This window comes from Phodopus roborovskii, unplaced genomic scaffold, assembly GCF_943737965.1.
Source record: "Phodopus roborovskii unplaced genomic scaffold, PHOROB, whole genome shotgun sequence".
Taxonomy (NCBI): domain Eukaryota; kingdom Metazoa; phylum Chordata; class Mammalia; order Rodentia; family Cricetidae; genus Phodopus; species Phodopus roborovskii.
Window position 1 is genome coordinate 57,898,396 of NW_026126480.1, and position 15,148 is coordinate 57,913,543.

Sequence of the window (15,148 nt, forward strand, 5' to 3'; positions counted from 1 at the left end):
CAGTTTCATGCACTACACCCCAGGCTGGCCTTGAACTCAATATGTGGCAAGGCCCTGAACTGCTATTCCTTCTGGGAGCATCTTCCAAGTGCTGGGATCATAGGCATCTGATGCCTCCACCAAGTTTAAGTGGGGATCAAACCCAGGGCTTGCGTATGCCAGGCAAGCATTCTATCAACTCAGCTACATCCTCAGTTACACCAACAGATGTAGACTCACTACAAGATGTAGACTCAGTGTGAGTGGTGCCATCCCTGGGCTATTTGCTCTGGGTGCCATAAGAAAGCAGGTTCAGCAAACCATGAGGAGCAAGCCAGTAAGGAGCACTCCTCTGCTGCCCCTGCTTCAATTCCTGCCTCCAGATCCCTGCTTTGAGCTCCTTCTCTGACCACGGGATGATGGACTATAAGCTGTAAGAGGAAATAAACCCTGTCATCTCCAAGTTGATTTTGGTCATGGAGTTTTATCACAGCAATAGACAGCTAAGACACCCAGCATACCTTGAAAGCTGAGCATATATATGTGGCCTACACTTCCCTGGAGTCTCCCCCAGTAAGTACCACAGATTTTGAAACAGAGAGGGGAACAGCCAAGCAGGATTCTGCCTGATGGAGGGGAGTAGCAGCCGGGGATCTATCTAGAGCAGCAGGGTGCTCAAGACCATAGAAGGTGACTATGTGGCTCTAAGTCCTGTCCTCATATCCACTTGAGGATTGTGTGAGAATTCAAAACCTCTAAAATGTTGTAATTATGTTTCTTTGTTGTGTGGTAGAGAGGGGATGGTTTGTACATTCAGAATGTCCTGGAGTGTCATGGCTGTCTATAATCACTTGGTAGATTGAGGCCAAAAGATTGTCAGAGGATGTCATATGCCAACGGATATCATAGGGACTGGACAGATGGTTCGGCGGTTAAGGTTACTGAGGACCTGGGTTCAATCCCTGGCACTCACATGACAGCTCAGAACTGTCTGTAACTCCAGTTCCAGGGGATCCAACACCCTCGCTCACACATACATATAGGAAAAACACCAATGCACATAAAATGTAAAAAATAAGAAATTATTATTTTAAAGGTTGTTATAGGATTGACCCTATCCTGGGCTACACAGCAGGTTCAGAGGGCAAATTTAGCTGCTGCCAAGCCTGGTGACCCGAGCTGGATCCAAACGATGGAGAGAGAATCAACTCCTTCAAGTTGCCCTCTGGCCTAAGAGAGCTATGGCACATCTCTACTCACCATCCCCTACCCACACAAAATAAATGAATAAAGTATAATTTTAAAATAGAAAATAAGGTCATCAAATTGGTTTCTGTGTCTTTCAAGGAGCTTTGAGACCCAGGCTGCTACCACTCTGGGTGTCACATGAGTCACCTCCACCCATCCCTCACCCTACACCTACCTTTCCTGTGAACCAAGGAGCCCCTGTACCACCAGATGCTGTTTCTGTGAGCCTGGGAATAAGTTTGCCCTGGGTTGTCAGTATGAGCCTCTGCCTAGGGTACCAGGGCCCAGCAGGAGAAGGTGACTGTTTTGTTTTGATAATTTTTAAATTAAAGTTGAAACAAGCTTGTTTTACATGTCAGTCCCAGTTCCCGCACCCTCCCATCCTCCTCTGTTGCCCCTACCAACCCCCATCCCATTCCCTTTCTGTTTCCCAGGGAGGGTGAGGCCTTCCATGGGGAGTCTTCAAAGTCTGTCGGATCATTTGGAGCAGGGCCCAGGACATCCCCCATGTGGAGAAGGTGACTGAATGCTTAGGGTCCTAGCCTGTCATTGGACATTGAAACTCATAGCGTCTTTGCTGAAAACAGCTCGACATTATCTGACCCTGGGTCACCTGGGCAGTTGCCTCTCTGACTTGGTTATTTAGTAGGACTTCACCCAAACACACACAAACACCTTACACATTCTAACACATACATTCACACACAAAAACAAAGGAAGCCCTTACTGTCACTGGTTGCAAATAAGAAGCTTTTCGGCTCCTGCCTGTCCCAGGCCCCCAGCTAAGTGACCTGATAAGAAGGGCCGGAGACAGTATGGGCTCATTAAGTCACAAGACTTTGGGCAGGTGGCTTCTCCCTGGCTCAGGCTGACCTGGTTATTCCAAAGGTCTTTGGGTGTTGGAGGAGGACATGAGTTCCTCAAAGACTTTCTTGGCAAATCTGTTTGGAGCAGTGCCTAGAGGAAGCCAGAACTACTCAGGGGCCCTGACCCTTCTAGAAAAACCATGGGTGGGCGGCCCTTGGTCCCATTCCTCCCTTCTGTCTGTGTGGTTGTTTGGGGAACAGTTCCTGAGGAATGGGTGGCTCTCCAGATGGCCAGAGAGGAAATCAGAGAAGTTTCATGTGCTCCATCTGCCTATGTGTATCATACCCACCATCCTCAGCCCCCAACCGACCCAGAGCCTCCAGTTCCCACAGAAGATGCCTTTGAACATCACCCCCCCCACACACACTCTCCTGGGAGCCCTGTTTTCCCAACTGGCCAGCTGTCAAGCCCATGAGCTGCTGGTTCTGTGTCATAGCCAGATGGGACCTGCCAACATCAGCTGCCACACTGCTGTGACGGACAGCAGCATCACACATGTCCCTGTGCATCAGAGGTACGGCCTAACCCAGATTCATTCCCTCTCTGCCCTACACTGTATCCCCACCCCAATGCCGTCACCGCCCTGCCTACATGTGTCCTCAGCATGCCCCCACAGAGAGACGCTCTGTGTTCTAGCTGCAGAAGGGAAGGCCCACGGAATATTCTCAGCACCTGGCAAGCCGTGGGAGCTTAATAAAGGTTAATCATGAGCATGGCACCCCTAGAACCTTTTCTAAGGTATCTGTAACATGGGGAAGGAAGCATTCTGGAAGATATACGGTAGTCAGCTGCCACAAAGATCTGGCAGGGTGTGACTCTGGGGACAGGTGGGGTCCAGCCCTGCTAAGGGACAGCCTCCCTGCCAGGTTAGACAGATTGACTGCTCACCTGCCAGGTTGGAATGCAGGGCCTTTTACCCCAAGAGGAAAGCTGCTGGGGTCAGAGAGGCTGGATGACGGGTAAGGGGGTGGGGCTGAAAGGGCAATGCAGTCAAAAAGAGCACAGCAGATGTCCTCTGGGTCATCTAGCCAGGTAGCACAGCACAGCATCAGCTCTCTGATGCACAGATGCAAGGGGCCTGCTGACCAATACCCTGCTGTCGTCAGGGCAGGTGACACCAAGAAACCCACATCTGGTACTTCCACAGGCAAACAGTGTAATTCCACCCACCCACTTGCCATCCATCCATCCGTCCATCCATCCACCCATCCATCCATCCACCCACCCATCCATCCATCCACCTATATTCACTATGTTCTTCCAAACATTCTGAACAACACTGTGCTGGGCTCTGGAGTGTCAGCTGTGAACAAGACAGATGTTATTTGTGTTCATGCTGAGTCTTATTCAGCCAGGAGGTGAATATGGAGGGTCATGAGCAAGGTCTTCAGATCTGAGGAGCCTGCCTTCTCCAGGGTACCCATTGTTAAGGTCCTAGCCACACCCCAGGCTCAGGCCATCTGCCACTGTCCTCCTAGACCTCAGCTCCCTGTAGGCCCATTGCAGCGATCACTAAGGAAGCAAGCTTGCCTTGGAGTGAGTCACCTTGCCAGGCTATGGCTGCCACTGAAGGATTCCCACTTCACCCCTTACCAGCAGCCCTTACTCACATCCCTGATGGCTATGTGACCTGAGACAACTGAGGCCTACCAGGCAGGGACCCTACAACCACCGCCACGGCTCTGACTTGACCCTTTCTAGACGTCCTTCCTGCCCCAGGACCTTAGGCTGCTTTGCCCTCACAGAGTTCCTTGGACTGGGACAGAGGACCCACACTAGGACCCATGGATTGTCTACTTGGAAGCAGGCTGTGGCCCGTGCTGAAGGTAGAAACAGAAATTCAGGGAGTACACAGTATTTCTTCAACCCTCCTGAGAGGCAGAGTCCACAGCCCCCGCTCAAAGTTGTTATTGGGTGCCTCACCGCGCATGTCCTGGAAACTGGGCATGCATGGCACAGAATAAAGAGAAGAAATGGAGAAAGGGTGTTATCAGATTCCAGTGTCACTGACACAGACACCATGTCCCCTGTTGGGCCAGGCGGAGAAACAGAACAAGCAGGAAACATGAGCTGGAAAGTGACCCTCATGGGGAAACAGATCAAGAAGTGGAGTGGAGTTAGGGGTGGTATGGATGTGTGTGTGTGTGTGTGTGTGTGTGTGTGTGTATGTGTGTTTGTCATGAAAGTTGTTATATGCACTTTTGTGTGTGTGTGTGGTGTATGTATGTGTACATGTCTGTGCATGTGTGTGTGTTCATGCTTGGTAGAGGGGTAGAGTTTTACCTTGAATGTCTTCCTCAGTTGCCTCTCAACTTACTTTTTAAGGTAGAGTCTCTCACCAAACCCAAAGCTCATGAATTCAGCCATGCTGTCTCCAGAAGCTCTGGGAATCTCCTGTCTCTGCCTTGCCAGCACTGTGACCAAAGACACATGCCACTGTGTGCAGCTTTTGTCCATGGGTGTTGGGGATCCACACTCAAGTCTTCATGCTTGTACAACAGACAATTTTACTGACTGAGCCATCTTCCACAACCCTTATATGTTTATTTTCTTGTATCTACACACCCATGTCCTTGGTCATCACTGTGTCTAAGTGTGCATGTGTTTGCATGTATGAGCATCTTAGGTGCTTGTGCATGAGTTCTTCTCGTGTTTCCAGGTGTGCTCATGTTTTTGTTATTGACTTTTTTTTTCTCCTGAAACAAGGTCTCATGTAGTCCAGGCTGGCTCATGTAGCTGAGGATGATCTTAAATTCCTGATCCTCCTGTTTGTGCCTCACTAATGCTCCTCAGATATGTGCCACCGTGACAAGCGTATAACTGTTGTATTTTGTTGGCACAGATGTGCCTGTGTGTTTGTATTTAAGTGTCTTCTGGGCTCTGTATCATTTTTAACTGCCTGTGTGTGCTTTTGTGCTGACTGTGTGTGTGTGTGTGTGTGTGTGTGTGTGTGTGTGTGTGTGTGTGTTTGGGCAAGGAGGAACTAGGTTAATTGTGGATGTCCTCACCCCACTATGAAATTATGACAAGACACTGTTGGGACCCTATCTCGGGTTAGTGACTCACCCCTAATGTTGTAGGCCATGGACCAGCAAGTCCCCACGCACAGCCTGTGAGCCTGTCACTGGGCCCTGAGTCTGGCTGGGTTTAGAGCCCGGAGACTATGTGTCCCTGACTCCCCTCCTCCAACCCTGGAACCAGCTGGAGCCTCCCACAGCCCACATGGAGCCCCTGTCAGGCTGTGGACAGCCCCTGGGCTTGCTACACAGGACCGCACTGGGTGCAGCTGGGCTCCCGGGCCAGCAAAACTGCAACATGAACACCCAACGAGGAGCACAAAAGGACACGAGGGTAGTGAATGGCTACTGAACCCTGAGTGACCATCTCCTAGTGCCAGCCTGAGTTTTGAGAGGACACCCCCAAATTCAGGACTGCTGCCATCTGGCTCCAGGACCTCTAGCAACTCACAAACCTCTTTAGGACCTAGGCTTCTGAGGTATATATGGCTGTTGCTAATAGACCCACAGCATACAGTGACACATACCTGGCTGAGTGACAACAGGTGCTGAGAGCCAGGCTAGATTCTGCCATCAGGCAAGGAGCTCCTGTGCCCAGCTGCCCATCTTTCCACACATCTGCTCACTGGAGATTGTGCTCAGTGGGTCATCCCTCTAACAGACAACTTGTTCTCATTCTCATAAAAGATGTGGCTGAAGAGAGACCCAGCCTTGATCATCAGCCCTCAACCCTGTGCTTGTATCTAGCTGCCCATCTATCGCAGAGTCCCTTCCATCTCTCTGGCATTGTCCTGGCCTATCCCTATAGACTTCTCTCTTCTGAGGCCATCAGTGGGACCCAAACGTCCTGCTTTAATATGTGTTCCCCTTTTATTGATGTAACCACACCTAGGGAATTCAGTAAGTGGCCTCTCACCACACCTACTCTCTGCCCCTCCCCTGCATCCCACCTCTGCCCTGACCTGACCGCATCCTAGACAGCACAAGCTGAGGGCCTTATCTCAACAGGGCAGGAAATAGTGATGCATCTTGTCTGTGAAGCCACTGTGGCTAGTTGCTCCAGCGAATCCCCCCAACTCCAAATCTGGCCCTGAACCCTCTACCTGGACACACCCTAGCTCAGTACCTTTGCCCAGAACCACCCTGCCCCACAATGACTGCAATACTGTGCTGATTCAGTGTCCTTTATTTCCTTAGGAAAGTAACTGGGGGATCTCAGGGAGCATGGGGAAAGCAGCTTGTTCCATCATGGCAAACCTGGGCAGAAGGAAGAAACAAAGATAAGGTCTGAGGAAGGACCCTAGGGTGGTCATGAACACACCAGCAGAAACAAAGCACATCCTGACCCCATCCCTCAAAACCTAACTTAATCCAGGGCTTGGGAAGGGAGCTGACCAATGATGCCTTCCCCCAGGGAGTGGGTGCAAGAGGGTATCCTGTCCTCTTACCCCTCAAGACTCAGCTGGAAGCTGTGTAGCGGTTGCTATGAGGTGTGTCTCGATAGAAGGGGTCAACTGAAGTCAAGGTTCTGCGAGAAGAAAGGAAGCCGATAGAAGGATGGGTGGCCAGATTTGTGCCTCTTTCCTCTGCCTCCCTCCCTGGGACCTCAAGAGCCTGCAAGGCCCAGACAAGGACAGCCAAACCACAGATTGTCTGCCTGCCAACTGGAGCCTTCACTGTCCACGTGGAGGCTCTGGGGAGCTGAGCAGAAGTCACAGGAGGGGCAGGCCTACAGTTCATTCATCTTTAAACCCATCCTCCACAGCCAACACCGTGGAGGAGGGGAGACACTCAGAGGAAGGAGTTAGTGGACAGAGCTGAGGGAATGAATCTGGGCAGGAAGGAGGCCAGGGGCCATAGATTCTAAAGACCAGCCTGAAGAAAGGGCCTACAGACACAACAGCGGCAGGGGATAGGGCTGAGCCAGCCTGGAGGAGGCTACCAAGTGAGGAAGGGGGAAAGGGCAGAACTGAGGGGGCATACTACCTTCCCACATGGGGGTGTAGGTGCCGCAGGGTCTCCATAGGGTTGGGGATGGCATCCATGCGGGTAACTGGCTCATTGAGGGCGTAGCCTCCTGCTTTCTGGGGCTGGATGCCACCTCGAGTCCAGCCTTCACGGTCCAGCCCCTTGGGGATGTTCTCGAAGTACCTAATGTGATGCGAGGGTCCTTGGCCACAGCTTACCTCTTTCTGAGGCTTGCGTCACCCTTTGCTACCAACAGATCTCGGGCATCAGAGCTCTCCAGTCCCTCGCCTCTGCCCACGTGTCTCCTCTGCCTCTCATACCTAAGTCCTTGTTGGCCAAGGACACTCTCACTCAGGAGGCCTGTCCCCATTCCTGGAACTGAGAGCCTCTTGCCTCACTCCAAAGTTGAGACAGGCATGGAGAGCAAAGGTCTGAGGTGTTCCCACCTGTGGTGCTGCTGGAACCCAGGGAGGAGCCCTGCTCCACCAGCCTCCCCTGAGCTTCTGATTCCCTTCCATCCACCAAAAGAACTGAGCCATAGGCCAGGTTTTAAGACACAGAATGAGTAAGAGTTGGGCCCCACCCTTGGCTTATGAAGATGGAATGCCAGTATGCCCATAGGTCCATTTGGAAATCAGTGATTACAATCCCTGGGGGCTTTGGACTCTTCAGCAAGAAACAGGGTGCCTGATACCAGGCAGGAATTCCTGACAGCTAATGGGAGCAGGTGTGTGGGCAGGGTAGGGACCTGCAGAAAGACTATAGCCTGAAGAGGGCCTACTGGGGCCTCCTCCCCCCCTTGTGGGAAGGAGAGCAGTCACTGTGCCCCTAAGATAAGGCCCAAGGGTTTATCCCAGAAGCCACAAAAGCTCTTCCAGCTCAGACCTCTACTGTTGGCTGGCCCTCAGTCTACTGTCTAGACTCCAATGCCACCTTCTTACAGCAACCCCATCCCAGCTTCTTGTTCCTCTTCTCTGCTAACCACACTGCCCATGCGACCACACAGCTTGCCCACCAGCCTAGGCCAATATCTGCCCTCAGGACCCTGAAAGCAGGAAGTTCCCTGGGACAGGAGTAGAAGGGAGGCCTGACAGGCCAGACAGACTTGGAATACTTAGGTATTGGGGGGGCAGTGTGTGCATATTGATAAGAGGTGTGCTGAAAGGAAGCCTGGTTTTCCCAACTCTAGGATTCTGTCTCCCCAAAACCACTTCCTGTGGACTAATATATGCATAATTCCTGCAAAGACAGAAGGAGTTATTGTCACAAGCTCTAGGCCAATCTGATATACAGAGAAGGTTCCAGGCCAGTCAGAGCCTCATAGACTATCTCAAAAAAAAAAAAAAAAAAAAAAAAAGGAAAAGGTTTGCTTCCTTTCTGCTGCTCCTAGATGCCCTTATGAGCTGGCCCTGGTCTCAGAAGCTGCCCCCATGGCTCTTGGGCTGCCTCCCCCTGGAAGGCCTCCAGGCCTCAGTCATGGCTCATAGCTTACCCTTTAGGGAGCACTGAGCCTACCTGGCATGCAATGGATACAGGACCTTAGCAACTGACTTTGTGGCTGCCGCAGACCCTTGTGTTCATTTACCCTTTCTGAGCCCACCAGCCTGGCCCTAGCATCTTTCTCTGCCTGTCTGATTGCTCCCTTGAGTAGCAAAACCTGCTTCTGAGCAAGGAGCCTCCATGAAGCTAATGTAACCCCGGTAACAGCTTTTTAACTAGTGACTAATGGACCTGGGATGTGACTCTCCTGGTAGGGACAGCTCAGAGCTGTGTGCCTTACACTGTTGTCTAGAGTCTCTGCTACAGGACAACTGGCCTCGTAACAGCCCATTGCTGTCTGCTTTCCTTTGCATTCAACTTCCACATGCCCCCTAAAGAAAGACCACTCTCCAAGTGAAGGGCTGGCACATGATGCTCAGCTGACTGTCTGTGTTTGGGAGAGTTCTGTACGGGACTTGGTTCTCCTTCCAGAAGTTATGGATTCATTATTTGCTCTGCCGCATTTGCCATCTGTCAAATGGGTCTCATCTTTCAGCCAGGAAGGGAGCCTCACCCTTGGTTGTAGGTAGTCAGGAACCGTTGATCTCTGTCAGGTTCATAGGTGCTCCGGACATAGTTGGGGTTGTTAATAGTAAACCCTGTGGGTTCCTATACAAGATGAAGATCGGAGGTGGGGGGTCAGGACTCAGGAGTACAGTTAGGGGCAGGGATGGGTGTGGCACTGTTACCTTGTTCCCCACAGACTCCCTGCCAAGCAGGGCAACATTCGTCTGTTGCATCCGTTGGGGAGGCTGATAAGACCTGTGGCTCATGCTGACAGGCTGTGGGCTTGGAGCGGGTATCTGTAGGGAGCAAAGCCACAAGATGGGAGGCTGGGTGGCTGGCAGAGGTCATATGACAGCGGAAGGTGGGAAGAGGTGCTTCTACCCCTGCCAAAGCATTCCATGTTTCAAAGCACACAGCTCAGCCCCAGCCCCCAGCTTCACATTCCCTCTGAGACAACCTTCACCTACTTCTCCAGATAGTCTGCCTGTTCCCATCCTTTCCTGCTGGGCCCCTGTCACTCACTCTGGAGTTCAAGGTCCTTTCATTCACCCGGCTGTATCCTGTGTCCCGATCAGAGCCTCTGGCCAGCACAGGGAGAAACTCACTTCCCTGAAGGGAGCAAAGCAGCCGTGGGTACCACCCCCTCACAATTCCAAGCCAAGCACAACTGGGTGGCCCTGGCCACCCAGCAGCACAGAGCTTACCTGAGGGTGACTTATAGGGAGGAAGTCTGACTTGGTGACACTCCGTCCTGGGTGGACCTGGAGAGGGGTGCACAGTGGAAAATCAGCTTTGCCTCCCTTGCCCTTAGTGGCTCCAGCCCGCACTATGCCAAGCATGCAGAAGGGTTCTATACAGGCAGGTGTGACTAGCAACTGAGAAACAGGTAGAATGACCAACTGCAGGGTCCTGAATGGCAGCCAGCAGGGAAGGTTCCCATCTGAGCACTGAGTGACCTTAGCCCAGCTCCTTCAGCTACTTGGACCTCAGTATTCTCATCTGTAAAGTGGGATTCTGAGCACGGCATCGGTGTTCTCTCATGCTCTTTCACTCCATACTTGACTCGAGGGCTTTGTGTCAGAAGTTTAAAAAGTAACTATAGAGCCCTGGTCTTGAGAATTTCAATGCTCCTGAGTCTACACTTACAGGGTCCCCAGGAAACGCCTGTGAAGGTGGCTGGAACACGATGGGATTCTTGGTAGACTCTTCAGTGAAGCCACTCTCTTCTTTGGAACCAATCGTCTTCTTGAGCAAGAGATCTGCAAAGGCCACAGTTCTCTGTACTTTGGGGCTGTCTCAGTGTCCCAGCAGGAGAGGAACAGACTTCAGGCTCCAGGCCGGGAAAGCAGAAGGAGTAGCTGCGGCCAGGCCCTAGTGACCGCGCTACAACAGCAGGCCAGAACACTGACATCAGCCCCGGGAGAGGACACAGCCCCCTGAAGCACGCCTCTGTGCCCGTCCTCTCTCCCCTGGTGGCTTCTGAGAACTGTACTAGCTCCAGTGCCTGAGTCTTCCCTAGTGGTTGGAGAAGGAAGATGGTGTTGGGAGGACCTACCTGGATGGTTTGGAGTCTCCTTGATATACTTGGAATTGTACTCAGAAGTCATGAAGCGTGGGCCCTGGAACACACAAGGCAAGACAATAGGGACACAGTGGGCCAGGGTGGAAGGTGGGCATTCCATGATGGTGGTAGTAGCTCTTTGGATACATGAACTCCCAGTGGGTCTTGGAGGAGGAAACTAACACAACACCCCAAAAGACATCTAATATGCCTGGTGAGGCATGGCTGTGTCCCAAGTGCCTCCATGGTAATTCCGAGTCACACACCATGTTAAGTGTCTGGAAATGACCCTGAGGGACCCAGGCAGAAGAAAGGGGGTTGATTAAGAGGGAAAGGCTGATGGAAGGAAATACACAGAAGCTTGGTCATGGGACACATGGGACAGGGCTGGATATGGTGGCCACTTTGATGCAGTTAATAACTATCAAATTGAAGATGCCTTGCTCTCTGCATTGTTTCTTGGGACCCGAGCCCAAATGCAGCAGCTCCCTGAGAGAGTAACCATGGGTCCAACCTCTGCAGGGGGAGGAGGCTGGTGCGGCCCCAGCCCCTCCCAGCCCAGCCCTAGCAGACACCCACTCACATAGTTGGAGTTCTCCCACTCTACGGAGCCCTTGCCCTGATGCTGGTGGATCTGGGGAACCTCCTTGGGCTCCAGTCCTGTGATGGTCTGAGGCCCGTGATCCTGGGTGTCAAAATGGACCTTCTTGACCTGAAGGAGGGAATACAAGTGGTTATCCTGGCAGGGGAGGGAGTGCCACACACTTTCTATCCTCCACGTCTACAGAGCACCTTCATGGCAATCTATGTGGCTCTATGATAGTGAAGCCAGTGGGGTCCCTCCTGTATCAGAGCTTGCAACATCTTGCTCATCGTGACTCTCATACCCTGGCAGCAGTCCATGGGAACTTTGGGTCCTCAGGCTGCTGCAGGCACTCAACTCCTTGTTGGGCCCCTCAACTCGAGAGTCTGGCCTCGGGCCTTTGCACTGATACACTGCCTGGAACACACACCCCTTAGGTAGTTATGGATACAGGAATGCTAGCCTCTTTGGACCTTTCCCAGTGTCACCATGGTAACCTCTATCCCAGCTCTTGGGCTTGTATTTCATCTCTCCTTCTCCCATGTTGCATTTCCCTCTGCTCTTATCCCTTCCAATTTTTTAAAATGTATTTTATTTCAAAGAATTTATTAGTGGGGCTAGAGAGATTGCTCAGCAGTTATGAGCACTGGCTATCTTCCAGAGGTCCGAGTTCAATTTCTAGCAACCACATAGTGGCTCACAACCATCTGTAATGAGATCTGATGCCCTCTTCTGGTGTGCAGGGTTATATGCAGATATAACAAATCATTAAAAAAATAAAGATTTATTAGTATGTATCTGTGCTTATATATTTTATATGTAGATGGGTGTCCACAGAGGTCAGATGAGGGCATCGGATACCCTGGAGCTGGAGTTCCAGGGAATTATGAGTCTTCTGATGTGGATGCTGGGAACTGAACACACACCCTCTGCAAGAGCAGCAGACACTCAGCCTCTGAGCCACATCTCCCGTCATCGTCATCGTCACTGTTTAAGTTGGTGACTCAGGCTGGCCTCAAACGTGATAACTTTGAACCTCTTATCCTGCTGCCTCCATTTCCCCAGTGCTGGAACCCAGAGCCACGAAAGTAAGGCAAGCACCCTACCCACAGCCTAGCACACTCCCTCCAAATTTACAGTGTGTTCAGAACAGGCCGGCTGAATGAATGAATACCTGTCCTCACGACCACGGTGGTGACGCTAATGGTGGTAATGATGTCAGAAGCAAGGAAGACGGCAGTGACTGTGGCAGTGTGTGAGGGAGGATGGCAGTGAGAGCGGCGGCAAAGGGTTTGAACACATGAACAGGACGCTGGTGTCTGTGAGGATGGGGTAGAGGTGAGGGTGGTGACAAGGCTGTGGCGAGGACGGAGATGGGCGGGATGATGGTGGGATCGCATGGGTGAAGGTAAGATCACAGTGGGGATGCCATGTCATCTCAGCTTTGTGCAATGGCTGGAAGTGCTGTTCCTGCTTGCTAGGAGGAGCCCTCCACCCTCTCTGCCCTCCTGCACACATCCTGGGTTCGCTCCTCCCCTGCATGGGCCCAGCACTGACCTCCTTGGAGAGTGGCGCAGTATTGAGCTTCTCTCGTCCATAGCCAGAGGTGGTCTGGTACAGGTTCCAGGGTAGAGGGTGCTTGCCATCAGGTAATTCTAGGGGACAGTAGCTCTGACTGGTCACAGACTTGGAAGTGTCACGGAGTTGTTCCCTGAGGGGTAGGAGAAAGCAAGAGCTAGGACCTCCAGGGCCATCTGCCTTTGTTCTGGGGCTGAAGGCTGCATTACTTATTCCCAGAAGCTTCCATCGTTCCCTTCCCTCTCCCAAACACTGCAACTGGGCAGCATGCCCAGAGCTACCCAGGCCTTGCATTGGGGCTTGGGGCAATGACATCTCTTTTGGCTAAGATCCAGCAGGGCAAAGGTGGGAGGAAAAGGGTAATAGGAACTGTACCCCATGGCTGGATTATCCAGGGTGTCCAGGTGGGGTTGGTAGGAGACCAGGGGTCGATAGTTAGATTTGTAGCCTGTGCCTATGTGGCTTCCCATTCGGGGCTTGAACTCCTCCCGACCTGCCAGGGGGCAAGAGGAAGACAGAACCAAAGGTCATCAGAAGGGAAGGAGTGGCTTCCCAGGCAGGGTTAGCATCCCCCAGGGTCCAGGAGCCAATAAGCCAGAGGAATACCCAACATCCCAGGTGGCAGGAGCTGGGTAGGCCTGACCCTTCAGAGGACTTTGGTGGCAGGAAATAGAGCCAATGGCATGGGGACCCAAGAACCATGTGGCAGACTTACAGCAGTGACAGGAAGAGGGAAAGGGGTGACCAGACAAGGCCATCTTGGTAGTGTGAGCTCTTAGGTTCAGGGAATAATAGCCTGTGCAGCAGGTCCCTGTGGTAGGACTGACCTAGAGACTGTGCCTCTCCTGGCCCTTCCCCACCCAGGGTCCTGAAGGTAGCTCCCACATAGGGGGTCCTCACCATAGGCTGTGCAGTAGCTGGTAGCATAAAACTTCAGAGGGTCAGAGCATCCCCCCGAACTCATCTTCACATAAGGAGAGACAACCCCAAGAGGGAGTTTTCCCATCATGGTGCTGTGGGGCAGGACCCCGGGGGCCTGAGGAGAAACCCAGGAGGGGAGACCCTCAGGAGGCCTGATCTCAGGCTCCAACCTCAGCACCTCAGCAATGGCAATCACCCCTCAGAGACTTGAGTGCCTCTCATAATGCCCCGTTCCCATTTCTGGACACTGCTTCCCAAACCCACCCTCGACTCTCACACTGGCTTGTCTCATACCTGCTTTCAAATGCCCCCATTTTAGAGCCAAGAAACTTGACCGCCAAGGAATGAACTGAAGCTCTTACCAAGGGACAAGAGCTGGGATTCAGACACGTGTGCCTTAGGGAGAACATGGCCAGATAACCGCCTACCTGGCTTTCTCTCCTGTGAACTACCCCTACCCCCATCTCTTACTCAGTTCCTTCCCCAACCACCTCCCTCTGGAAGTTCTCTGTGCTCTCCTGAGGCCCTAGACAGTAGGCCTCACCCTCACCTGCCCTGAGCCACTGGCTCTGAGGTCGGTAGAGGCCACAGGAGGCAGGAGCTGCTCAAGAGAAGCCGGCCCTCCTAAGGTGAGATGACCAAACTGGAAGAAACAGAGTGTTGCTTAGCAACCAGCACTTAGCAACAGCGTCCCAAGCCTCTGAAGCCTTTCTCAAGCCATGGCCCACTGAAGGGATAACCTGCCCAGGGAGGGAAGGCCAGGCATAGTGCAGACTTGGTCCTATCTCCATGATTCTGGCCCCAGCTGCCTGCAGAAGACCATGAACAGTTGCTTGTCTAACAGAGGTGAAATAAAAGATAGGCCTGGACAATCATTCCCATTTTTAGAGTACCCACTTCTCACCAGACACTCTATATCCTTTATCTCCATCCTCCTATCTGCTCTTCCAGGTAGCTATTATTATCCTCTCTTCACTGGGGAACAAGATCTTGGCTTAGACAGGCAAAGCAGTTTGACCAGCAGAAGATCTCAAAATTAAAAATAATAACAATAAAATAACCCAGTTGAGAATTCCAGTGGGTGGATCTGATCCCACTCATGCCTCTTGGTAAATTAATGTTTACTATGTTCTTCTCTAGCCAAATCTGTGTTAAGCTCTTTATACACATTACCTCTTACAATCCCCCAGACCCTCCCATGAGCTTGGGACTCTTGGTTTATGGCCAATAACCACAGCAGTGGTTCAAGCCACAGCTCCAGCTGGGCTTGCTGGCTTTGATAAGGTCTCTTTCCTTTTCACACCCTCATTTCTCCATCTTAATCAAGTATGTGACTTTGAGCAGAAAGTGTGGGTCCAGCACTTGACGAAGGGAGGGCAA

At 52.0% G+C, this 15,148-nt stretch overlaps 1 protein-coding gene across 1 annotated transcript; it reads right to left on the bottom strand.

Annotated features, from left to right (window-relative positions):
• Positions 1-6,279: 6,279 nt before the first annotated feature.
• Positions 6,280-13,879, bottom strand: Ppp1r32 (protein phosphatase 1 regulatory subunit 32). Its single transcript, XM_051193937.1, has 13 exons — positions 13,748-13,879; positions 13,223-13,340; positions 12,827-12,980; positions 11,270-11,398; positions 10,681-10,744; positions 10,266-10,384; positions 9,830-9,886; positions 9,648-9,734; positions 9,308-9,421; positions 9,133-9,227; positions 7,098-7,262; positions 6,560-6,639; positions 6,280-6,368 (listed from the first exon to the last, which is right to left on the bottom strand). Exons 1-12 carry the CDS (start codon positions 13,854-13,856, stop codon positions 6,570-6,572), a joined length of 1,281 nt encoding a protein of 426 aa, XP_051049894.1. The 5' UTR covers positions 13,857-13,879; the 3' UTR covers positions 6,280-6,368; positions 6,560-6,569.
• Positions 13,880-15,148: the final 1,269 nt, after the last annotated feature.

What these genes read in the sequence shown, in the direction of transcription:
- Ppp1r32 (XM_051193937.1), bottom strand. Translation starts at nt 13,856, where the DNA reads ATGATGGGAAAACTCCCTCTTGGGGTTGTCTCTCCTTATGTGAAGATG. An exon ending in CAGCTACTGCACAGCCTATG is followed by an intron (nt 13,341 to 13,747) that starts GTGAGGACCCCC and finishes GCCCCCTGGCAG; the next exon opens with GTCGGGAGGAGTTCAAGCCC. An exon ending in CTGGATAATCCAGCCATGGG is followed by an intron (nt 12,981 to 13,222) that starts GTACAGTTCCTA and finishes CCTACCCCTCAG; the next exon opens with GGAACAACTCCGTGACACTT.